Source organism: Schistocerca serialis, chromosome 6 (assembly GCF_023864345.2).
Source record: "Schistocerca serialis cubense isolate TAMUIC-IGC-003099 chromosome 6, iqSchSeri2.2, whole genome shotgun sequence".
NCBI lineage: Eukaryota > Metazoa > Arthropoda > Insecta > Orthoptera > Acrididae > Schistocerca > Schistocerca serialis.
Window position 1 is genome coordinate 104,348,189 of NC_064643.1, and position 27,662 is coordinate 104,375,850.

Consider the following 27,662-nt stretch of genomic DNA (forward strand, 5'->3'; position numbering starts at 1 on the left):
TGCTCTCCGTTTTCAACTGCAGGCCGTCGGCCACTGTGGTGGCCGCAGTGAGAGGTGGTGCTTAAACTTTGGTATTCTTGGCACACTCTTGACATTGTGGATCTCGGAATAATGACTTCCCTAACGATTCCCCAAATGGAATGTCCCATGCGTCTAGCTCCTACTACGCGATCAAAGTCTGTTGATTTCCGTCGCGCAGCCATAATCTCTTCGCATGAATCACCTGAGTACAAATAACAGCTCCGCCAATCAACTGCCCTGTTACATCTTCTGTACATGATATTACGCCGTGTATGTTCATATAGTTTTTCCATGACTTTTGTCACCTCAGTGTGAATACAAAAATATTAAAGAAATGTGCAGCTTATGTCCATCCGGACGCTTATTAGGGAATTACATACAAATTAGAAGTAAATCGGTCAAGTAAGCTTCGAGATTTTTGGTAGCAACTATAACAACGAATTGTCCTTGAAAAAAAAAAAAATGGTTCAAATGGCTCTGAGCACCATGCGACTTAACTTCTGAGGTCATCAGTCCCCTAGAACTTAGAACTACATAAACCTAACTAACCTAAGGACATCACAAACATCCATGCCCGAGGCAAGATTCGAAACTGCGGTCGCACGGCTCCAGACTGTAGCGCCTAGAACCGCTCGGCACTCCGGCCGGCACTTGTCCTCGAACAGTAGTATGACAGCAAAATTTACGTCTGAAGGAATATACATACTTAAACGTACTGTCTTAGACAATACAGTATAAAAATAACAGTCAGGATTGTTTTATTGTATTTAAGTTTGCATCACAGCTTGTGTTCTCTGTTCATCGTACAGATTACGAAGCAGAAGGCCGTTCAATTTGTACACACGTTATATTATCAACAGCATACTTATTTCTAGTGTCATACAGGAACAACAGGCTACGAAAGTCATGGTAAATGGGTCCTGCTCATTGAGTTCGGGCGTCAGAGAAATTATTACCAGCAAGTTATTAATACAGACTACATGAAAATAAGCACTCAACCAGGTAATTTTTTTTTTCACAGAATGTGCGAGTATGATAAACTAAAAGCATTGTCTTTTATAAGGTATCCAATGACTGATGAGAAGCACTACACTTTGTTTCTCTTCTTGAGTCTCAGTTGGATACCGCTTTTTGGTTTCAGGATGACTGATCTGGGTTCGAAGGACAAATGCCGAACTGTCTTCTCACAAGGCACTACGCTGAAGTTTGCGAGTACGTTCGTAAGGCCGACTTTGGTCTGGAGCAGTCCAAACCGCATACCTGAAACAAAAATCAGTAGAACAAAAGAGTGTACTTCTTACTCAAACATAAAATAATTATATGGTAATGTAGAAAAATGACTCCTGGCGATTTATTTCTCAAGAATTAAAGATTTTTTTCCAGAAATGGGCAGTCATCACAATTTCCTGAAAGATTAACATCATATGTCGGATTGGGTCTTGGATTCAGATTTTTACCATAGGCGGGCAATGCCGTTACTCACTTTTTTTGCATTTTGTTCATTATTGTTCGTTGTATTTGATCATAGCGGACGTCACATGACATCCGTTGAAGTTCGTTATTGATCTTATCACTATGTTTTTTTATTTTTTTTATTACAGAGACCAGCCAGCTCTCTGACCGAACAAGCTGAGCTCCCACTGAGCTGTCCAGGATAGTAGGAGTGTTGCGAGTTGTAGGTGGACAGCTCACTCGCTAACAGTACTGCCCGGCAAGATTCTAGGTACGAGTACCGATCTCATGCATTGTTGTAATCTGACAGAAAGTTTCAAAACGTGGCACGTTCCGCTGCGGAGTGGAAGATTCACTCTGGGGCTGTCATTGTTTCTGGAGGTATGTTGTCCATTTTATGTCAGATAGTACTGATTGAAAACACCTTGAACAGTTGATGACCAGCTTTGGATTATTTGCTATACTGAAATTCAGCAGGAGAAACAAAAAAAATAAAAATAAAATAGTGCAGCAGCCATTGACAGTTTGGTTTTGGACCCACTAAAGTGCAATGAATTATCTGAAAAACATATGGTTAAATGTTAACAATAAAAAAAGAAATGACCAGTTGGGTACAAATTACAGAAGAACAGTGTCACACAGCAGAAATATAAACAATGACTTAATAATTGTGTTCAGGGTGAACCAGGGCATATTTCATGATAAAATTAGATGTGTTATAGTAGCAGCCATCCAGAAAACAGGAGATAATCAAACCACCTCCAACCATAGACTTATTTCACCCTTTCCAGTATTTTCAAAAGAGTCTGAGGAAGTGGTCTATGGTAGACTATTAATGCACTTAAGAGTGCGTTTGATTCAGTACCACACCTAAGCATATAGTCAACATTACGATCATATGGTGTATCAGGCGAAATCCGTGACTGGATTGAGGACTTTTTGCTATGGACAACGCAGCACGTTATCTCGGTTGGAGAGTCATCTTCAGGTGTAGATGTAATTTCGGGCGGGCCCCAGGGAAGCGTGTAGGGAACCTTGCTGTTCATGTTGTATATTAATGATCCTGCCAACAATGTTAATAGTAACGTCAGGCTCGTTGCAGATGATGCAGTTATCTATATTAAAGTGGTATCTGAAAGAATCTGCATAAATACTCAATCACATTTTGATAAGATTTCAAACTTGTGCAGAGACTGGCTATGTGCTCTCAATATTCAGAAATGTAAAATTGTGCACTTAACAAAATTTAAAAAAAAAGTAGTATCCTGTGACTATAATACCAATCAGTCGCTGTTGGAATCAGCCAACTCATACAAATACCTGGGTGTAGCACTTTGTAGGGATATGAAATGGAATGATCGCATAGGTTCTGTTGCGGGTAAAGCAAGCGGTAGACATCGCTTTATTGTCAGAACACTGGAGGAGTGCAGTCAATCTGCAAAGGAGATTGTTCTCAAATCACTCTTGCGACTCATCGTAGAATATTGATCAAGTGTGTGCGACCCATGCCAAATATGACTAATAGGGGATATTGAACGTATACACAGAAGGGCACCACGAATGGTCACAGGTTCGTTTGATCTGTGGGAGAGCGTCACAGAGATACTGGAGGAACTAAGCTGGCAGACTCTTGAAGACAAACGTAAACTATTCCGAGAAAGTCTATTAACAAAGTTTTCCCTAAGTATCGCTCACATATGGAGACCGTCAGGATAAGATTAGAATAGTTACTGCACGCACAGGGGCACTCAAACAGAAACCCTAATAACTGGTACAATGGGACGTACCCTTTGTCATGCTAGCTATATGTCAATGTAATCAGTTAAATGTTGTTGTCGTGTTCTTCAGGCCAGAGACTGGTTTGATGAAGCTCTCCATGCTACTCTATCCTGTGCAAGGTTCTTCATCTCCCAGTAGCTACCGCAACTTACATCCTTCTGAATCTGCTTAGTGTATTCATTTCTTGGTCTCCCTCTACGATTTTTACCCTCCACGATCTCCTCTAGTACTAAATTGGTCATCCCTTGATGCCTCAGAACATGTCCTACCAACTGATCCCTTCTTCTAGTCAAGTTGTGCCACAAATTTCTCTTCTCCCCAATTCTGTTCATTACGCCCTCATTAGTTATGTGATCTACCCATTTAATCTTCAGCATTCTTCTGTAGCACCACATTTCGAAAGCTTCTATTCTCTTCTTGTCCAAACTCTTTATTGTCAATGTTTCACTTCCATACATGGCTACACTCCATACAAATACTTTCAGAAACGACTTCCTGACACTTAAATGTATACTCGATATTAACAAATTTCTCTTCTTCAGAAACGCTTTCCTTGCCATTGCCAGTCTACATTTTATATCCTCTCTACTTCGACTATCATCAGTTATTTTGCTACCCAAGTAACAAAACTCATTTACTACTGTAAGTGTCTCATTACCTAATCTAATTCCCTCAGCATTACCCGATTTAATTCGACTATATTCCATTATCCTCGTTTTGCTTTTGTTGATGTTCATCTTATATATTCCTTTCAAGACGCTGTCCATTCCGTTCAACTGCTCTTCCAACTCCTTTGCTGTCTCTGACAGAATTGCAATGTCATCGGCGAACTTCAGAGTTTTTATTTCTTCTCCATGGATTTTAATTCCTACTCCGAATTTTTCTTTTCTTTCCTTTACTGCTTGCTCAATGTAAAGATTGAATAACACCGGGGATAAGCTACAACCCTGTCTCACTCCCTTCCCAACCACTGCTTCCCTTTCATGCCCCTCTACTCTTATAACTGCCATCTGGTTCCTGCACAAATTGTAAATAGCCTTCCGTTCCCAGTATTTGACCCCTACCACCTTCAGTATATGAAAGAGAGTATTCCAATCATCATTATCAAAAGCTTTCTCTAAGTCTACAAGTGCTAGAAACGTAGGTTTGCCTTTCCTCAATCTTTCTTCTAAGATAAGTCGTAGGGTTAGTATTGCCTCACGTGTTCCAACATTTCTACGGAATCCAAACTGATCTTCCCCAAGGTCGCCTTCTACCAGTTTTTCCATTCGTCTGTAAAGAATTCGCGTTAGTATTTTGCAGCTGTGACTTATTAAACTGATATTTCGGTAATTTTCACATCTGTCAACACCTGCTTTCTTTGGGATTCGAATATCTACATTCTTCTTGAAGTCTGAGGGTATTTCGCCTGTCTCATACATCTTGCTCACCAGATGATAGAGTTTTGTCAGGGCTGGCTTTCCCAAGGCTGTCAGTAGTTCTAATGGAATGTTGTTTACTCCCGGGGCCTTGTTTCGACTTAGGTTTTTCAGTGCTCTGTCAAATTCTTCACGCAATACCGTATCTCCCATTTGATCTTCATCTACATCCTCTTCCATTGCAATATTGTCCTCAAGTACATCGCCCTTATATAGATCCTCTATATACTCCTTCCACCTTTCTGCTTTCCCTTTTTTGCTTATAAATGGGTTTCCATCTGAGCTCTTGATATTCATACAAGTGGTTCTCTGTTCTCCAAAGGTCTCTTTAATTTTCCTGTAGGCAGTATCTATCTTACCCCTAGTGAGATAAGCCTCCACATCCTTACATTTGTCCTCTAGCCATCCCTGCTTAGCCATTTTGCGCTTCCTGTCGATCTCATTTTTGAGACGTTTGTATTCCTTTTTGCTTGCTTCATTTACTGCATTTGTATATTTTCTCCTTTCATCAATTAAATTCAATACACCTTCTGCTAGCCAACGATTTCTACTAGCCCTCGTATTTTTACCTACTTGATTCTCTGCTGCCTTCACTATTTCATCCCTCAAAGGTACCCATTCTTCGTCCACTGTTTTTCTTTCTCCCATTCTTGTCAATTGCTCCCTAATGCTCTTCCTGAAACTCTCTACAACCTCTGGTTCTTTAAGTTTATCCAGGTCCCATCTACTTAAATTGCCGTCTTTTTGCAGTTTCTTCAGTTTTAATCTACAGTTCATAACCAATAGATTGTGGTCAGAGTCCAAATCTGCCCATGGAAATGTCTTACAATTTAAAACCTGGTTCCTAAATCTCTATCTTACCATTATGTAATCTATCTGAAATCTTCCAGTATCTTCAGACCTCTTTCATGTACACAACCTTCTTTCATGATTCTTGAACGAAGTGTTAGCTACGATTAAGTTATTAATTTGAGTTATTAAGTTAAATGTTAAGCTAAAACTCGGAGATAATAGTTATTTAGTGTAACTGACGAAGTATTCGGAACTTTGAAGTAGCAGCTTTCTGTCCAGTTTGTTTGACAGAATTTTGATGGTGTAAGTATGAATAGCATTAAGCAATATAGTGATCGTCTATTTTTAACATAACGTACTGATGAAGCTTTTGTTGAGGTGTCTGTCTGTTTCTATTGAATATCTGAGGTTCCTCATTCTTAATTATGGGCTCTTGAGAACAGGATGTATGTATGAGTGAATAAATAAAAAAATGATAAAAAAAATAAGAAAGCACAGACTCACTTGTGTCTACGTACTAAACACAGTATCAATCATCGTGCAATATCTTTCTCGGTATATTGTATAATTGATCAAAAGTGGTGAAATACACGGTCCAGTCACATTCGTTTGACCACCTGTCAAAAGTCAGAATGACCGCTTTTTGCAGCGTGGACCACAGCGTGGCGTGGAGGAAGAGAGTGAGTGAGGTTCTGGAAGGTGCCGGCAGGGATGCCGAGTCATGCAGAGTCACGCCGAGTCCTGTGGCCAGTTAGCTAGGTTTCTCGGCTAAGGACCCAGGGCGCGAACAGCCCGATCGATAAGGTCCCAGTGACTGTCGATTGAGTTTAAATCCGGGGAGTTTGGTGGCCAGGAGAGTACGCCAAACACATACTGGTGCTGTTCGAAACAAACATGTACACTGTTGCTTTATCCTGCTGGTAGATACCACCGTGCCAAGGAGAAAAAAACTATATGTTTGGGTGAACGTGGTTCCCAAGGATAGATGCACACTTGTCTTCATCCACTGTGCCTTCGAGAATGGGGAGATCACCCAAGGAGTGCTGCCTAAACATTCTCCGGACAACAATGCTCTCTCCTCCTGCCTGGTTCCTTCCTACGATCCAACGGCGATCTGCCAAATGGAGTACAAAACGTGACTCATCTGAGAAGGCCATCTGTCGCCACTCAGTGGATGTCCACATGCGGTATGGGCGTGAAAATTCCAGGTCTCTTCGCCGATGAGCAGCAGTCGGCATTGGTACACGAACCAAGCTCCGGCTGCAGAGGTCCGTATGCAGCAACGTCCCCTGAATGCTCTCTGGGGAAACCCTGTTGGTAGACCCTCGGTTTATGTGGCCGGTGTGTTGCTCAGCAGTTGCACGCCTATCTGTCCATACACACGTCTGCAAGCCGTCGCTCACTCCTGTTCATCTACGGCTTGCTGTGCACTGAAGTTGCCTCGTCGTCGGTTTTAGATAGCGCCGTTTAACCAGTCGTGGTGCACTTTAATCACGGCGGCACTTGGACAGTTTGGAAACTTAGCTGTTTCGGAAATACATCCACCCTTGGCCCGAAAGCCAATGATCACGCTCTTTTGGACGTTAGATAAATCGTTCCGTTGCCGCATTACGAGGACGACTGCACTGTTTTCCACGTCCCACCGTCACGCTTTATATGCCCTCCGCTGCTAGTGCTGCCACCTGCAGTCTAGGAGTGGTCATTAAATGCTGACGGAGGTTCGAGTCCTCCCTCGGGCATGGGTGTGTGTGTTTGTCCTTAGGATAATTTAGGTTAAGTAGTGTGCAAGCTAAGGGACTGATGACCTTAGCAGTTAAGTCCCATAAGATTTCACACACACACACAAATGCTGACGTCGGACATAGGCAGTGGTCACATTAATATGACTGGACCGTGTGGGTTTGGAAACAGCGGAAGATAAGATTTACATATGCAGTTATAGTTATCAGTCGAAGGTAATCCACTACAGAAGTACTGTATTCAGTTCCTACATTTTCGAAACGTGTCTACGTGAAAGTTTGTGTGATTGTGTTGAACGTCGACTCAAAGCAATAGCATGCACCATGTAAGTCAGTACGTTACAAGAGGTAGTTGAAGCTAGCTCAGACACGCTATTCTGGGCCTGTAAAAATAGCCACAGGTCAGGGAGATGCAATAGGGTAGTAAGACCCGTGGACTTACAAGTGTATGCAGGAAAAAAAAAAACCAGCAAATGACAGCGAGCAACATGACGTACATGGATATACACTCCTGGAAATTGAAATAAGAACACCGTGAATTCATTGTCCCAGGAAGGGGAAACTTTATTGACACATTCCTGGGGTCAGATACATCACATGATCACACTGACAGAACCACAGGCACATAGACACAGGCAACAGAGCATGCACAATGTCGGCACTAGTACAGTGTATATCCACCTTTCGCAGCAATGCAGGCTGCTATTCTCCCATGGAGACGATCGTAGAGATTCTGGATGTAGTCCTGTGGAACGGCTTGCCATGCCATTTCCACCTGGCGCCTCAGTTGGACCAGCGTTCGTGCTGGACGTGCAGACCGCGTGAGACGACGCTTCATCCAGTCCCAAACATGCTCAATGGGGGACAGATCCGGAGATCTTGCTGGCCAGGGTAGTTGACTTACACCTTCTAGAGCACGTTGGGTGGCACGGGATACATGCGGTCATGCATTGTCCTGTTGGAACAGCAAGTTCCCTTGCCGGTCTAGGAATGGTAGAACGATGGGTTCGATGACGGTTTCGATGTACCGTGCACTATTCAGTGTCCCCTCGACGATCACCAGTGGTGTACGGCCAGTGTAGGAGATCGCTCCCCACACCATGATGCCGGGTGTTGGCCCTGTGTGCCTCGGTCGTATGCAGTCCTGATTGTGGCGCTCACCTGCACGGCGCCAAACACGCATAAGACCATCATTGGCACCAAGGCAGAAGCGACTCTCATCGCTGAAGACGACACGTCTCCATTCGTCCCTCCATTCACGCCTGTCGCGACACCACTGGAGGCGGGCTGCACGATGTTGGGGCGTGAGCGGAAGACGGCCTAACGGTGTGCGGGACAGTAGCGCAGCTTCATGGAGACGGTTGCGAATGGTCCTCGCCGATACCCCAGGAGCAACAGTGTCCCTAATTTGCTGGGAAGTGGCGGTGCGGTCCCCTACGGCACTGCGTAGGATCCTACGGTCTTGGCGTGCATCCGTGCGTCGCTGCGGTCCGGTCCCAGGTCGACGGGCACGTGCACCTTCCGCCGACCACTGGCGACAACATCGATGTACGGTGGAGACCTCACGCCCCACGTGTTGAGCAATTCGGCGGTACGTCCACCCGGCCTCCCGCGTGCCCACTATACGCCCTCGCTCAAAGTCCGTAAACTGCACATACGGTTCGCGTCCAACGCTGTCGCGGCATGCTACCAGTGTTAAAGACTGCGATGGAGCTCCGTATGCCACGGCAAACTGGCTGACACTGACGGCGGCGGTGCACAAATGCTGCGCAGCTAGCGCCATTCGACGGCCAACACCGCGGTTCCTGGTGTGTCCGCTGTGCCGTGCGTGTGATCATTGCTTGTACAGCCCTCTCGCAGTGTCCGGAGCAAGTATGGTGCGTCTGACACACAGGTGTCAGTGTGTTCTTTTTTCCATTTCCAGGAGTGTATTACACGAGTTGCCGAACGAGGGTGTAGAAAGACTATCGCACTTCGATTTCCCAGTGCAGACATCCATTACTTCATCACCACATTCACTAAAACTTCTGTGATCAGCAAGATGTATCTGACCCTCATAAAGGTACTCCCATGTACTGTTTCCTGGGATATTTGCTCATCTACATTTCAAGTGAACACGACAGGCAACGAAAAGCCGAGAGTACACTGAAGTGACAAGTCATGGGATAGCGTTATGCACAGACACAGATGTCGGTAGATCCGCATACACAAGCTGCGAAAGATCAGTCGTTCGTGCAGCTGTCATTTGTAATCAGATGATCCACGCGAAGAGGTTTTCTACGTGATCGTGACCACACGACGGGAATTAAAAAGACTTTGAATGCGGAGTAGTAGTTGGAGCTAGATGCATGCGGCATTACATTTCGTAAATCGTTAGGCATTTCACTATTCTGAGAGCCACAATGTCAAGAGCGTACCGAGAATACGAAATTTCAGGCATTACCTTTCGCCACGGACAATTTAGTGGTCAACGACCTTCACTTAACGACCCATAACAGCGGCGTTTGCATTAAGTTCTCAACAACACTGTGTGAAATAACCACAGAAATCAGTGTGGGATGGTTGGACCTCAGACGATGGGAAAACCGTGGACTGATCAGATGAGCACCGAAACAGAGGACGACCGAAGAAAGGCAGAAATACTGAATTCAGTGTTCCGAAACTGTTTCACTGCGGAAAATCGTAACACGGTCCCTGACTTCAGCCGTCGCACGGACGCCAAAATGGAAAATATTGAAATAAACGATATCGGAATTGAAAAACAACTGCTATCACTTAGTAGCGGAAAAGCATCCGGACCAGACGAGATACCCTTAAGATTCTACAGTGATTATGCTAAAGAACTTGCCCCCTTTCTATCAGCAATTTATCGTAGATCGCTGGAAGAACGTAAAGTACCTAGCGACTGGAAGAAAGCGCAGGTCGTTCCCATTTTCAAGAAGGGTCATAAATCAGATGCGAATAATTATAGGCCTATTTCGCTTACGTCAATCTGTTGTAGAATAATGGAACATGTTTTGTGTTCTCGTATTATGACGTTCTTAGATAATACAAACCTCCTTCATCATAACCAACATGGATTCCGCAAACAGAGATCGTGTGAAACTCAGCTCGCCCTATTTGCCCAAGAAATTCACAGTGCCGTAGACACTGGCGAGCAGATTGATGCCGTATTCCTGGACTTCAGGAAGGCATTTGATACGGTTCCGCACTTACGTTTAGTGAAAAAAATACGAGCTTACGGAATATCGGACCAGGTTTGTGATTGGATTCAGGATTTCCTAGAAGAAAGAACACAACATGTCATTCTTAACGGTTCAAAATCTGCAGATGTAGAGGTAATTTCGGGAGTACCGCAGGGAAGCGTGATAGGACCTTTATTGTTTACAATATACATAAATGACTTAGTTGACAACATCGGTAGCTCCGTGAGGCTATTTGCAGATGACACAGTTGTCTACAAGAAAGTAGCAACATCAGAAGACTCGTACGTACTCCAGGAGGACCTGCAGAGGATTAATGCATGGTGCGACAGCTGGCAGCTTTTCCTAAACGTAGATAAATGTAATATAATGCGCATACATAGGGGCAGAAATCCATTCCAGTACGATTATGCCATAGGTGGTAAATCATTGGAAGCGGTAACGACCGTAAAATACTTAGGAGTTACTATCCGGAGCGATCTGAAGTGGAATGATCACATAAAACAAATAGTGGGAAAAGCAGGCGCCAGGTTGAGATTCATAGGAAGAATTCTAAGAAAATGTGACTCATCGACGAAAGAAGTAGCTTACAAAACGCTTGTTCGTCCGATTCTTGAGTATTCCTCATCAGTATGGGACCCTTACCAGGTTGGATTAATAGAAGAGATAGACATGATCCAGCGAAAAGCAGCGCGATTCGTCATGGGGACATTTAGTCAGCGCGAGAGCGTTACGGAGATGCTGAACAAGCTCCAGTGGCGGACACTTCAAGAAAGGCGTTACGCAATACGGAGAGGTTTATTATCGAAATTACGAGAGAGCACATTCCGGGAAGAGATGGGCAACATATTACTACCGCCCACATATATCTCGCGTAATGATCACAACGAAAAGATCCGAGAAATTAGAGCAAATACGGAGACTTACAAGCAGTCGTTCTTCCCACGCACAATTCGTGAATGGAACAGGGAAGGGGGGATCAGATAGTGGTACAATAAGTACCCTCCGCCACACACCGTAAGGTGGCTCGCGGAGTATAGATGTAGATGTAGATGTACCGATTTCAGCTGTAAGAGTTGATGACGTGGTTTGTGTGTGGTGCAAATCCCACGAAGCCGTGGACCCAAGTTGCCAACAAGGCACAATGAAGGGTGGTGGCTGCATAAAGGTGTGTGCTGTGTTTCGTGGAATGAACTGGGTCCTCTAGTTGAACTGGACCCATGATTGACTGGAAATGATTATGTTCACGTACTTGGGGACAATTTGCAGCTACTCATGGACTTCACGTTCCCAAAGAAAGATGGGATTTTTAATAGATAAGACTTCAAGAAGAATATAATAATTCCAATCCCAAAGAAAGCAGGTGTTGACAGATGTGAAAATTGCCGAACTATCAGTTTAATAAGTCACAGCTGCAAAATACTAACGCGAATTCTTTACAGACTAATGGAAAAACTGGTAGAAGCGGACCTCGGGGAAGATCAGTTTGGATTCCGCAGAAATGTTGGAACACGTGAGGCAATACTAATCTTACGACTTATCTTAGAAGAAAGGTTAAGGAAAGGCAAACCTACGTTTCTAGCATTTGTAGACTTAGAGAAAGCTTTTGACAATGTTAACTGGAATACTCTCTTTCAAATTCTGAAGGTGGTAGGGGTAAAATACAGGGAGCGAAAGGCTATTTACAATTTGTACAGAAACCAGATGGCAGTTATAAGAGTCGAGGGGCATGAAAGGGAAGCAGTGGTTGGGAAAGGAGTGAGACAGGGTTGTAGCCTCTCCCCAACGTTATTCAATCTGTATATTGAGGAAGCAGTAAAGGAAACAAAAGAAAAATTCGGAGTAGGTATTAAAATTCATGGAGAAGCAGTAAAAACTTTGAGGTTCGCCGATGACATTGTAATTCTGTCAGAGACAGCAAAGGACTTGGAAGAGCAGTTGAACGGAATGGACAGTGTCTTGAAAGGAATATATAAGATGAACATCAACAAAATCAAAACGAGGATAATGGAATGTAGTCGAATTAAGTCGGGTGATGCTAAGGGAATTAGATTAGGTAATGAGACACGTAAAGTAGTAAAGGAGTTTTGCTATTTGGGGAGCAAAACAACTGATGATGGTCGAAGTAGAGAGGATATAAAATGTAGAATGGCAATGGCAAGGAAAGCGTTTCTGAAGAAGAGAAATTTGTTAATATCGAGTATAGACTTAAGTGTCAGGAAGTCGTTTCTGAAAGTATTTGTATGGAGTGTAGCCATGTATGGAAGTGAAACATGGACGGTAACTTGTTTGGGCAAGAAGAGAATAGAAGCTTTTGAAATGTGGTGCTACAGAAGAATGCTGAAGATTAGATGGGTAGATCACATAACTAATGAGGAGGTGTTGAGTAGAATTGGGGAGAAGAGGAGTATGTGGCACAACTTGACTAGAAGAAGGGATCGGTTGGTAGGACACGTTCTGAGGCATCAAGGGATCACCAATTTGGTACTGGAGGGCAGCGTGGAGGGTAAAAATCGTAGAGGGAGACCAAGAGATGAATAGACTAAGCAGATTCAGAAGGATGTAGGTTGCAGTAGGTACTGGGAGATGAAGAAGCTTGCACAGGATAGAGTAGCATGGAGAGCTGCATCAAACCAGTCTAAGGACTGAAGACCACAACAACAACAACAACAAGAATGCGCCTTGTAATTGGGCCATAACTGTTCGTGATTGGTTTGAAGAACGTTCTAGACAATTGGAGCGAATGGTTCGGCCACCCAGATCGCCCAACATGAATTCCATCGAACCTTTATAGGACCCAATTGAGAAGTCAGTTCAGGCACAAAATCCTGCACTGGCAACGTTTTCGCCGTTACGGACAGGTGTAGAGGCAGCGGTGCTCAATATTTCTTCAGTGGGCTTCCAAAGACTTGTTGCGTTCGTGGCACGGCGCGTTGCCGCACTTGGCCGCGCGAGAGGAAGTCCGGCCCGACATCAGGAGGCATCCCCTGACCTCTGACACCTCAGTGTGGCTCCCACCGACCAAAGACCCACTTCCCCCTCTCGCACATACTCCGACACAAGTGACAGCCGAACCAGTTGTGTGATGTACTCACATATCTTAGATGGGATTGAGTTCACTACAGTGAAGTCGAAGACAGCGTTCTGTTACAATACTCACCTATGCAGTTGCGTGGGCCCTCTCCGAACGGGAGGTAGACGTAGGGGTGTCTCTGGGCCTTGTGCTCCTCAGAGAACCTCTCGGGGTCGAAGCGTTCCGGGTCTGGGTAGATCTCTGGGTCGTGGTGCAGTCCATACACAGGTATAATAACAGAGGTTCCTTTGTCCAGGACTACGTCACTGTCAGCTATCTTGTACTCTCGATTGCATATTCTGTTCAGCAACGGGAGTGGCGGATATTTCCTCAGGGTCTCTGTAACAGAATCAACACAGTAAATTAGGTTGCTATAAATTGAGCCGACATTAGGTACACGAGGGAACTAAGCTCCGGACTGCTGACTCAGGCAGCCGGCCGAAGTGGCCGTGAGGTTCTAGGCGCTGCAGTCTGGAACCGCGAGACCGCTACGGTCGCAGGTTCGAATCCTGCCTCGGGCATGGATGTGTGTGATGTCCTTAGGTTAGTTAGGTTTAACTAGTTCTAAGTTCTAGGGGACTAATGACCTCAGAAGTTGAGTCCCATAGTGCTCAGAGCCATTTGACCCATTTTGCTGACTCAGGATACTGCCCATGTACAAAATTATCCTGCAGATGTCAGCACGACACAATGAAAAAAGTAATTTTTTTCGAATGAAACAAGTTTAGCGTTACCAATCACTGTTTATTTATATCCACAACACGTTTCAAAGGTTTAAATGATTCAAGTGACTCTGAGCGCTATGGGACTTAACTTCTGAGATCATCAGTCCCCTAGAACTTAGAACTACTTAAACCTAACTAACCTAAGGACATCACACATATCCATGACCGAGGCAGGATTCGAACCTGCGACCGTAGCGGTCTCGCGGTTCCAGACTGCAGCGCCTAGAACCTCACGGCCACACTGGCCGGCTCTTACTGAAGGACTATATCATACAGAGAAAAGCACTCTGACCAGCCAGAACATTATGACCATACAGGACAGTATCACCATCGACCTACTATCTATATAAACCCATCCAGGCGATAGCATCTTCCTCTGGTGAGGAATGACTGGTAGTCAGACACATGCATGGTGCATGATGTATTGGTGAGTGGGCTATCCTTGTGTAGAATGGAGGAAATGTGCGATCTACCCGAGTTTGACCTAGGGTAAATTGTGATGGCCCAGAGGCTGGGCACGAGTATTTCGGAAACTGCACGACATGTTCGGTGTACGAGGAGTGTGCTCTGGTGAGTGTCTTCAACACGTGGCGAAAGCGATGTGAAATCACATCCAGACGTCGTGGGGCTGTGCGGCCGGCCCTTATTACGGATTTTGGACATCGTAGGTTAGGCAGACTGGTAAAACAGAACAGCCGGGGAACTGTGGCGAAACTAACATCAGATGTTAATGCTGGTCAGAGACAAGTGTGTCTGAACATACAGTGCACCGAATACCCCCAACGATGGCCCTCTGCAGCTAATGACCTATGCATGTGCCAATGTTAACACCGCGTCATAGGCAACTACGACGGAAATGGGCACATAACCATCGGCACTGATCGTTGGCGCAGTGGCAGAGCGTTGCATGGTCTGATGAATCACGGCACCATCCTCACCATGCCAATGGGAGGGTGCGAATCCGTCATCTTCCAGGGGAACACCTCCTTGACGCCTGGACTGCGGAAGCGGTGACGAGCTGGCAGCGGCACCACTATGCTATGGGGAAGATTCACGGGGGCATCCACGGTTACAGAGGAGCTCGTGCAAGGCAACATGATGGCCAAGGGGTATCGTACACTGGTTGCAGACCGTGTACACCTCTTCATGACGATCATGTTACCCGACGGCAGTGGCATTTGATAACCTGCCATGCCAAAGGCCAGGAGTATGATGGAGTGGTTCGAGGAACACAAAAAGAAAAATATTTTATATTGAGAGCATTCTAAAAGTTTTTAAGGGAACAAGACTGGCAATTAAAAAACTGTCACTGGTAACACGATTAGTCGAGACACTATGCAAATTACTATGTGGAATGTATCAGGTGGCTGTGTCTTACCGGAGTCACAGCAGGGCAATCCGGTGTTGGTCGAATTAAAAGCGGCCCGCTCGAACGACGAAGACAGACTAGCTGGCTGGCTGGCGGGACGGGTGCTATTCACATGAACATAGTGATGTCATATACTCATGGCTAGGACCACTGGGTCGCTGCCTTTAAAAGCGAGAATAACACAGAATTTTATTACGTACTAATACCTAATCGTATAAATACTCAAATTAGCCAGAATCATGATTTAACTCTAATTTTATATTCAAGGTGAAATGTGTATTTTCTTTTTTATATTTAAAATATCTTCTTCTCCCAATATACTCAAAATATGGCTTTTTTTTCTTTTTCTCACCGGTAAGACGCTGCCTCCTGATACATTCCACATAATAATTTGCACAGTGCCTTGACCAACCATGTTAGCAGTGATAATTTTTTATCGCCAATCTGGTACCTTACAAACTTTTAGCGTCCTTTCACTATAAAATATTTTCTTTCTTCTTTTTAGATGTAGGCAGATTTTAAAACATGGCTCTGTAACCGCTAGTTTCAGCTATTAGCAGATTGTCCTAAAAGAATGGAGCATGTCTCCGTTATCTTTCCTTCGACAGAGTATTGACAATATTCGCTGACTAGTAAATTTTGTCTAGGAGGATGGGTATGTCTATGATTTTGTAATACTGTGAGTATATTTTGGACATTCCTTTATTAATTTCAATAGCCACATAATGTGGCGACACTCTACTTTGGTTTTTACCAACTAGGCTGCAGCTCATGATGGGTCTTTGGGGCGCAAAACCAGATGTGTTTCAATGACCAACAATTTTATCAGAGGAATTCTTCCCAACATCATGCCTTTCAATATCTGCGGAAACCCGGAAAATAAAATAGTTTGTGACATGTATAGCCGCTCTCAGTAGGTCAGGTGTGCAATAGACAGCGGAAATAGCCATTCATTTGTCACACTATGTGTGAACTACATATGGACAGTTCTTTAGATTTGATGCAATTCCGGAATCCCATGAAGAAAGCTCACTGTCTGACAATGCTGAGTCGTTCACACGAAGTTCCTGGAACTCAGCTTTCTTCTAGAAGTCCATCTCCCTCAGGTTATGTATGGAATAAAGAATCAATGAACTAGGAACTACACACATTTACAACAACACGTGGAGTGTGTAAGAAAAAGACAGATTAGACTTAGCAAGAGCAATAGAGTTTATAGCAACGACTGGACACGTGAGGTCTGTTGAGAGCTAACATGAAACCGATAGTGACCTCTGTGGACGAGAGTGGCTGGTAGCGGTGGGCTTGGGTTGATAGTTGGATGTTTCGTCTGGCACTTTTACTCGAAGACATATCGGTCATGAAGTCATTCAAGGACAGTTCCTTGGGGTACTCCCGAGGTTACTTTCATTTCTGTTGAACAGTGACCATCCAAGATAGCGCACTGGATTCTATTCGTCAAAAATTTGAATGTTCTCAGTGCGTCTTTTATGTATGCAGTTAGTGATTATCACTTTGTTCTACGAAACACATACACTTTATGACCATCCTTATTGAATACTTTGCGTTTATTAACAATCTTCGCTTTAATAACATCATGGCCACTAATCCCCTTGGTGATTCTGCAGAAAATACCCGGCCCGATTGTAGACAGAAGGTCTAAAATGCTTCTCTCTATTGTGAGCTGTATGGCTAACTGCTCAATGAAGATATCTGATTGTCGGCCAGTATTGTTAAATGGGATTTCAGGAATCAGTAGCAATAAGACTGAGGAACTGATTAATCAAGACGGTCATTTCTTGTTGTATACCTCATGAAATCCTGTCCTTGTGAAACACAGTGCTCAGCTCATCCGACAACTTTCTGTTAATGTACCCAAGGAAAATTGTTGGTCTGATAGGAGCTTTCTCCACGGGGTCGTTCGGAGCAAAGCACAGACCTACACCAGAAGCACACGTGCTCAAGTAGCGCCTGAGTAGTGTCCTACAAGTACACGATGCATGTGTAGCGATTTCTTAAATAGAGGAGTTGAGCGTATATTCGCGAAGCATCAGAGGCCTCTCTCTTCCCGACCCAGAAATGCTTCCTATTGTCTACTCACCCTATCAGATGGAGCCCTAACACCCGAATTATTTCCCCAGATGAAGGCTCCAGACCCCTGACGGAATCTTGATCCATACTGTTCCACCATCCATTTATACGTCAAATTTTCCAGATCCCCACTTCCAGACCTAGCGGCCCTTGCCCTCCATCCTTCCATCTTTCCTTCCTATCCACCTAACCCTTACTGCGAGGTGACCACGATGGGTTTTCCGGAAGCAAAATAATCAGTGTCATCATCTTAGAACCTGTCACACCTTCTCTATCTGTTTTTGTAACATCATAGGAAACTATTTTATTGCGTGGCAATCCTGTTATTTTAACCTTTTAACTGTAATTTACTACAGGTATGTAATTTTAACACCATGTGACTGAAAAACGGTAATGTGAGTGCTACCACCCCGTCCCCTTCGTCAGCCGCTGTGGCCGAGCGGTTCTAGGCGCTACACTCTGGAACCGCGCGACCGCTACGATCGCAGGTTCGAATCCTGGCTTGGGCATGGATGTGTGTGATGTCCTTAGGTTAGTTAGGTTTGAGTAGTTCTAAGTTCTAGGGGACTGATGACCTCAGTAGTTGAGTCCCATAGTGCTCAGAGCCATTTGAACCATTTGAACCGTCCCCTTCCCCATTCACGGGGAATGAAATGACCAATAAAGGGAGAAAAATACTCTCGCCAGTATGCACCTGAAGATGACGGGAACACTGTCTATCGTAATGTTATGGCAGGGAGCTACCGACATTCAGCTGTTCTGCCGCAGTTTTACGGAACAAAGTCCAAAGTATTAGGCAATTAAAGAATTTAATTTAAATATACAAATAATAACCTTCAGTTTGCGTTGATAGTGCCAAGGTGGCTTAAAATAACACATCGAGATATCTGTCTTCTCAAGTGAAAATAAAGCAGTTCATTTGAATTGTGATGAAATTTTGAAAGACAACAATACACTCATACATACCTGCAACTACTTTATCGAGGTAGTGCATACTGCTAATCGCGTCATAGGTAACTTGCCCACTGTGCTGCTTAAGAACTGAGTCGATCTCCTCCTGCAAAAGCGCTTGGACGTCTGGGTGGTGAGCCAGCTCGTGAAGGGCGAAGCTCATGGTGGTGGAAGAGGTCTCGAAACCAGCGACGAAAAACACGAACGCCTGGGCTGCGACGTCGTCGATCGATAACTCTGAAAGAGACCGGTAACTTTTACATTTTTCCCTCAACTTAAAAGTTTGTAGCACCAGAGTATGAATGCACTATTTTTGTGTTGGAAGATGTGGAAACGTCCGCTACTAAAGTGATAATGCCAGAGAGTACACTACTGGCCATTAAAATTGCTACACCAAAAACAAATGCAGATGATAAACGAGTATTCATTAGACAAATATATTATACTAGAACTGACATGTGATTACATTTTCACGCAACGTGGGTGCATATATCCTGAGAAATCAGTACCCAGAACAACCACCTCTGGCCGTAATAACGGCCTTGATACCTTGGGCATTGAGTCAAACAGAGCTCGGATGGCGTGTACAGGTACAGCTGCCCATGCAGCTTGAACACGATACCACAATTCATCAAGAGTAGTGACTGACGTATTGTGACGAGCCGGTTGCTCGGCCACCATTGACCAGACGTTTTCAATTGGTGAGAGATCTGGATAATGTGCTAGCCACGACAGCAGTCAAACATTTTCTGTATCCAGAAAGGCCTGCAACATGCGGTCGTGCATTATCCTGCTGAAATGTAGGGTTTCGCAGGGATCGAATGAAGGGTAGAGCCACGGGTCGTAACACGTCTGAAATGTAACGCCCACTGTTCAAAGTGCCGTCAATGCGAACAAGAGGTGACCGAGACGTGTAGCCAATGGCACCCCATACCATCACGCCGGGTGATACGCTAGTATGGCGATGACGAATACACGCTTCCAATGTGCATTCACCGCGATGTCACCAAACACGGATGCGACCATCGTGATGCTGTAAACAGAACCTGGATTCATCCGAAAAAATGACGTTTTGCCATTCGTGCACCCAGGTTCGTCGTTGAGTACACCATCGCAGGCGTTGCTGTCTGCGATGCAGCGTCAAGGGTAACCGCAGCCACGGTCTCCGAGCTGATAGTCCATGCTGCTGCAAACGTCGAACTGTTCGTGCAGATGGTTGTTGTCTTGCAAACGCCCCCATCTGTTGATTCAGGGATCGAGACGTGGCTGCACGATCAAAATGGCTCTGAGCACTATGGGACTTAACTTCTAAGGTCATCAGTCCCCTAGATCTTAGAACTACTTAAACCTAACTACCCTAAGGACATCACACACATCCATGCCCGGGGCAGGATTCGAACCTGCGACCGTAGCAGTCACGCGGTTCCAGACTGTAGCGCCTTTAACCGCTTGGCCACCGCGGCCGGTGCACGATCCGTTACAGTCATGCGGATAAGATGCCTGTCATCTCGACTGCTAGTGATACGGCGTTCCGTATTACCCTCCTGAATCCACCGATTCCATATTGTGCTAACAGTCATTGGATCTCGACCAACGCGAGCAGCAATGTCGCGATACGATGAACCACAATCGCGATAGGCTATAATCCGACCTTTATCAAAGTCGGAAACGTGATGGTATCCATTTCTCCTCCTTACTCAAGGCATCACAACAACGTTTCACCAAGCAACGCCGGTCAACTGCTGTTTGTATATGAGAAATCGGTTGGAAACTTTCCTTATGTCAGCACGTTGTAGGTGTCGCCATCGGCGTCAACCTTGTGTGAATGCTCTGAAAAGCTAATCATTTGCATGTACAGCATCTTCTTCCTGTCGTTTAAATTTCACGTCTGTAGCACGTCATCTTCGTGGTGTACCAATTTAATGGCCAGTAGTATTCTTGCAGTTGAGAGGTGGCCCTAGTGATATAAATATAATGCAACTCTATGCCCCTACAATGGACAAAGAAGATGAAGAGATAGAAGAATTTTATGATTACATTAATGGAATTTTGAGAAAACTTAACAAATGTGATTTGACAGTTTTGATGGGAGATTGCAATTCGAAAGTAAGGGAAGATAGAACATCAGACATGGTAGGACCATTTGGACTAGGAGAGAAGAATTCTAGAGGGGACGATCTTGAATATTTTGTGGTATCTGGTGATCAAGTGATTATAAACACCTGGTTTAAACTTCCACCTAGAAAACTGTATACATGGAAGTCCCAATGGTTAGAACTGGAAAATATGTGCGAAATCAGATTGATTTCATCCTACTAAATAAACGTTTCAGGAATAGTTGTACATCAATAAAACATACCCAGGAGCAGATGTAAACTCTGATCACACACCGCTTGTAGGAGTTTTTGAAGTTAGAATGAAGAGAGTGAAGTGATTGAGAAGCAGATCTACAATTTGAGGAAAATGAAAGACCTGATAGTAAAACAGAATATATAAACAGAACTCAACTTGGCGATTAACACAGAAGACATCGCAAGTAACAATGTCAATTTAGAATTTAACAAATTACAGAATGTTGTACAGAAAATGAAAAAGAGTACATGAAACCAGAGAGAAAGAAGAGGAACTCGCGGATACAGATGAGGCTCTGACTGTAATGGAGGAAAGGATATTAAATAAGGCAAAACCCAGTGGAATACAGGAAGATAAATAAGGACATCATAAAAAAATAAGGGAGGCAATGGAAAGGAAAATGTGGAGCAGTGCGAGGAAATGGAGTTATATCAAAGTAAATATGATAGTTGCAATGTACACAAGAAAGTAAAAGAAACAACAGGGAAATACAGGAAGACAATCAGTGGAAACTTGTGGATGAAGCAGAGAACTTGATATGTGCTTTTAATCAAATACAAATGAAATAAGTGGTACAGATATACTAGAAGTAGAGGTTCAAACAGCCATGTCAGATGAAAGGCGGGAAGGCTGTGAGACCAAATAAATTAGAAGCAGAGTTCTTAAAACTGATGGATGAAAATCATGTAAAATGGTTAACCAAAATTTTCAATCAAATCTGTGTATCTGGAAACATTCCACTTTAATAGCTGAAATCAGAGTTCATTACTCTGCCCAAAAAGGCAAATAAAAAACACTGTGGAGATAGTCGTATGATAAGCCTAATGAGCCATATCTTGAAATTATTTTTGAGGATGATACACAGAAGAAGACATAGACTATATGAGGAACAGATAGCCCCTAATCAGTTTGGGTTTGCCGACCGTTGTGACTGAGCGGTTCTAGGCGCTTCAGTCCGGAACCGCGCTGCTGCTACGGTCGCAGGTTCGAATTCTGCCTCGGCATGGATGTGTGTGAGGTGCCTAGGTTAATTAGGTTTAAGTAGTTCTAAGTCCAGGGGAATGATGACCTCAGATGTTAAGTACCATAGTGCTCAGAGCCATTTGAATCATTCCGTTTGGGTTTGTTAATGCCCTGAGTATAACAGAAGCCTTGTTCAGTGTACGATTACTGTTTCAGAGATGTACATTAGAAGTATTTACTTCCCTTATAGATTACCAGAAAGCTTTCGATAGAGTAAAACATGACAAATTGATGGAGATTTTGAGAAATATTGGAATGGAGGAAAGAGATCTGCGAATCACCAAGAACCTGTACTGAAATCACACAGCGGTGTTGCATATTAATGGAGACACATCGACACAGTCAAAATTTTCAGAGTAGTAAGACACTCATACTATTTAAAATATACTCAGAATTCATATTCAGAGTCCCTGGAAGAAGTAAAAGAAGCAATTGGGATAAATGGAATAAGATTAAACAACATTCGATACGCTGATGATACTATTGTATTTGCTGACACTATCCAAGCGTTAGAATCATTAATAGATGGAATTGTAAGAGTTAATACTCAGTATGGGTTTGAAATAAACAGCACAAAGACAAAACTTATGGTCGTAAGTAAGGAAAATATTACAGGAGTAAACTTAGGCATAAACCAAGGAACAATTGAAAGGGTAAAATAATAAATGAAAATTGGAATAACTCACAAGAAATCAAGAGTCGCATTGGAAAAGCAAGAAGTATGGTTCAGAAAAAGAGTACTGTCTCCAAAAGCCATAACCTAACTTTAAGAACAAAAATCAGAGTTTTCCACTGCTATGTACATTCTGTCCTCCAGTATGGGGTACAGACATGGACCCTAAATGAAAACATGGAGAAGAAGCTGGAGACCTTTGAATTGTGGCTTTATAGGCGGATCATTAGAGTACCTTGGTCCCAGAGAGTGACAAACATGGAAGTTCTGAGAAGAATGAACTCTACACCTAAATTAATTAAGATAATGAAATGCTGAAAGGTGCAATACCTAGGACATATCATGCGGAATAGAAATAGATACGATTTGGTAGAAAAAATACTTTAACAAAAATCACCAGCAAATGAAGACAAATATCTTGGTTTGACAACCTTAAATGTTGCTTCAAAACTTCTTCAACAGAACCATTCCATGTTGCTATGAACAAGAGAAGAATGCCATCATGATCGCCAACATGCGAACCGGATAGGCACTGAAAGAAGAAGAGGAAGAAGAAGTATGTTAAAGTAGTACTGGTCTTATATGGTTGTAAAAAGGAAATAAGTAAAGTTTAGACGCTTGTTGACGACGAGTTCATTACAGATCAACACTAGGTTGATTGGCTATGATGGGGAAGGATAAATGAAGGATCACAACAACTGCTTCCACCATAGTGGCTCTCAAGGACACGATATATTTCATTAATACTAAATGGAAAAATACTCTTTATTTATGATGAACTTGCAACATCCTCATTCACGATATATGCCACCTATATGTTTGTAAAGTTTTGTCACATGCTGAGTGAGAGACACAATCTATCTTCTCGATATAAGGAATGGATACGAACTTCTACCCCTGCTTCCATTGTAACTTGATATATTTGAACTTCTCGTGCGCCAAACTAGAGTAGCTGCTGACTGCCGAATAATCTCGTTATGTGAGAGGAAGCTCCTGGTAGCAGGGTTTTATTTACGTAGGGAAAGAACCTCTAGAAGACTGGTTTAGTCGCGCCAAAAAGGTTTGTTAAAGCAACATATGCTCTCTTTATCTGGAGGGTTAATATGTCAAACAGACTTTTGTGAGACTGAGTGGTTATAATTAAAGTACAGCAACTTACAGAGGTCCATTATGGGTTGTAATTATCGTTTGGCAACGAATATTGTTAGATATTATAATGCGGAACCCATTTAACGCTGGAAAAAAATTAGTTCAGTTTCGGTCACCAGGTGCAAAACTGCCATTGTGAAAGCAAGAATGACGTATTTAAATGTTTCCATATGTAATGAATTAGAAATGAAATGTGGACAGAAAAGATCAAACAAGTGGGAAAGACATATAGCTCATTTTGTAACTGAGCGCCACTTATACAATTTGTTCAGTATGAGCACCGGAGACGTCGACGAAATATCGCATCCATAAAATGACGTGATCTACAGTTCCTCGTGATTTACAAGCGACGTGTTCCTTTGTACTGGCCTCTAGCTCAGGGAGATATGAAACGCGTCCCTGGTAACCACATTCTTTTAGATAGCCCTAGAGTCAAAAGTCACATGGATTCGAATCAGGTGATCTTGCAGCCCATGCATCGGAAAAACCTCTGGATATAAGACGTGTGTTGAAGTTTGCATTAAGCAGATCTTTCACTTGGCGAGCCAAATGAGGAGTTACCTCAGCTTGTATGAAAACCACCCATGTAGGGCAAAGACTCAGCTACACAATGAAAACAAAACTAAAGAAAAATGAAAATAATCACAGAACACAAACACCACAGGATCCCACAGACAAAACAGACACTATAGCACACACAGAAATACAAAACAGTAATACTCATGACATCACTAACACAAAGAAATGGTACAACTTAATATACAAACACAAATCAACACAGAGCATATTAAATGTACAAAAGAAACAAGAATCACACATTGGTTACAGAACAAGAAACAGACTCCAGTCACATTTACCGAGCGAGGTAGCGCAATGGTTAGCACACTGGATTCGAAATCGGGCGGACGATGGTTCAAACCTGCTTCTGGCCATCCAGATTTAAGTTTTCTATGATTTCCCGAAATAGCTTGAGGCAAAGGCTGGGATGGTTCCTCCGAAAGGGTACAGCCGATTTCCTTCTCTATCTTCCCCTAATCCGAGCTTGTGCTCCATCTCTAATGAGTTCATCGACGGGGTGCTAAACACCAATCTCCTCCTCTTCTTCCAGTCAAATCAACAAAAAATTAGCAAGGAGCAGATACAAACCAGTCAGAATATCAAGAATGTGAATCAGTGTAACTGGAAATGACATGCAAGAATTTAAAACCTAGATATAAAGAACAATAGCCATTCTAACTCTGCTGAACAGTTGATAAAACATGGACATGAACCATCTAATATGGAAGAGGACATGAAATTTTTTAGAGTGAAGATTTACAACAAAAAACTCCTGTCATTACAGGAAGACTTTCGTATATAAAAGGCCCTTGTAATGAAAAAGAAAGCAAGTAATGACCACAGCAACATAAGCAATAACTCATTGGCCGTGTCAGACACTAAAGCAATAACAAACAGAAATATAAAACACATTCACACTAAATAATTAATGAATCCCACATCTCCCTCCCTCCTACCCCCCCCCCCCCACTCCATCACACACTCTCTCTCTCTCTCTCTCTCTCTCTCTCCCACCCAACCCCACCCCTACACACACACACACACACACACACACACACACACACATATATATATATATATATATATATACACCAGAGAAGGAAAGTTGCTACTCACCATATAGCGGAGATGCTGAGTCGCAATAGGCACAATTAAAAGGTTCACACACTCACAGCTTTCAGCCATTAAGGCCTTTGTCAGCAGTAGACACATATACACACACACACACACACACACGCAAACGCAACTTGCCCACACGTCTGCAGTCTCAGAGAGCTGAAACTACACTGCGAGCAGCAGCACCAGTATATATATCAAACTAAAAATACACAACACAAACAAAAGACGAGATATAAACACACAGCGACAGTTGGCGACACTACATACTGTAAACACAAACGCATTCAACACATAGCGAAAGAGCAAGTGAAGTGTTGTAACAATGTCGGCGAGAAAACGCCGAACACGGGTCATCTAGAGTATAGAGACCGCAAAAGTTGTTTCTGAAAACAAGAGAGCGACATGCGAAAACATATTAACCTATTTTAGATACTAATACATAAACATGTTTCACAGGCCACTGAAGATGTTTCATAAACAAAAAAAGCAAAAAAAGATTGCATTTCATTTAGTTGGAAACGCGGAACATACCTCCATGAAAGACCCTTTGGAATGTGCGTGTTGTGTGTGAGAGCAGTGAAAATTTCTGCCAGGTGAATGTGAAAACACAACTCCTATGTCAGGCCGGTGCTTCGACATTTGTTTACATTGTCGGACGTTAAGCAAAGCGGTCACAAACGAATGTAGAAACAGAGGACAATACTTACTCCAGACATCTCCTCCAGCCTCCTCGTGCTCTCCGCCCTTGGCGCTGTCGACGCTTCCCTTGTTCTTGAGTTGGATCATCAGCTGCATGAAGTCATTCCTCGTTATGTTGTTCTCCTCCCTGTACTTCACTGTCTCCCTCACCATGCCCCGGAAGTACGCTGAGATGACTGAAAGATTACTTTTTACCCTGTACAAATAAGAAACAATTAATGACTTACTCGTCATTTTTTGCTTGGTAGACACTGATACATAATATTAGCTTCTTTTCCACTGTTGACAACGCCTCGTTCTAAATGCAGCTAATCTACCATCCTAGAGCTTAAGACATATGAACAGCAATACTCCCATATCATTTAGATTTTCTCTTTCCGTGGTGTGGATCACTCCTGAAGGAGGTTCCGAACAGAAGGAGAGAAAGGGAGAGACAGAGAGAGAACAGAAAGAGAGAGAGATAGTAATGTGGAGATTATGTTTACTTGCGCATGGTGGCAGAGTGAGGACAAACGTATTCACAAATTGAGCAACTCAACAACGTGTTCTTCGTACATCCATATTTAAGTTGGATGATGGTGTGACATCAGCTGGTATAATTTTTATTAAAAATGAAACTCCTCCAGCTGGAGATGGCGTTGATACAATGTCGAAACAAGTAGCCAAATAAATATGAAATCTTAAGTACAGCTGGAGGAGTTTCATTTTTAATGAAAACAACAACGTGTTGGTCCACCTCTGTGCCTTAAGCAAGGAGCAATTCGACTTGGCCCTGATTGACAGAGTTCTTGGATGTGAGCGACACCATGCCAAATCGTGTCCAACTGGCGCGTTAGATGGTCAAAATCTCGAGTTAGTGATCCAAACGTTCTCAGTTGGGGAGATATCCGGTTACATTGGTGACCAAGGTATGGTTTGACAAGCACGAAGAACAGAAGCAGAAACTCTCGCTGCTTGTGGATGGGAATTGTCTTACTAAAATATAATCCCAGGATGGATTGGCATGAAGGGCAACAAAATAGGGCGTATAATATCGTAGACGTGCCGCGGTGCTGTAAGGGTGCTGCGGAAGACAACCAAAGGACTACTGCTATGAAAATAAATGGCATCCCACACCACTACTCCTGTTTGTCGTATCGTATGTCAGGTGACAGTAAGGTTGGTATCACACCGCTGTACAGGGAGTCCACATAGACATCGACAATGGTCATCAGGACTGGATCTGAAGTGGGACTCATCACGGAAGACAATTATACTCCATTCAAAGATATTCCAAGCCGAAGACTACCTGAGAGCTTCAGCTCTCTGTCGCTAGCATTTTTTAGGATTCTCAGATGAACTCAACTTATTCAGCACATTCATAACCCAGGTGTCGTTTACGTCCTTTTCATAACTGTATCTGCTGACTAATGCATCATCAGTGAAGCATGCTCTGGGTGACTTATGAATTCTACCAAAATATATTTTATGACACGT

At 43.4% G+C, this 27,662-nt stretch overlaps 1 protein-coding gene across 2 annotated transcripts in view; it reads right to left on the reverse strand.

The window, feature by feature from the left end:
• Positions 1-775: 775 nt before the first annotated feature.
• Positions 776-27,662, reverse strand: part of LOC126483872 (cytochrome P450 6k1-like) — a 68,016-nt gene continuing 41,129 nt past the window's right edge. For both annotated transcript variants that reach the window (XM_050107115.1, XM_050107114.1), the window contains exons 5-8: positions 26,195-26,382; positions 18,629-18,850; positions 13,565-13,816; positions 776-1,281 (exon numbers count right to left, since the gene is read on the reverse strand). In XM_050107115.1, coding sequence (XP_049963072.1) covers positions 1,109-1,281; positions 13,565-13,816; positions 18,629-18,850; positions 26,195-26,382 — 835 coding nt within the window. In that variant the 3' untranslated portion in view covers positions 776-1,108. The remainder of the gene's footprint in view (positions 1,282-13,564; positions 13,817-18,628; positions 18,851-26,194; positions 26,383-27,662) is intronic.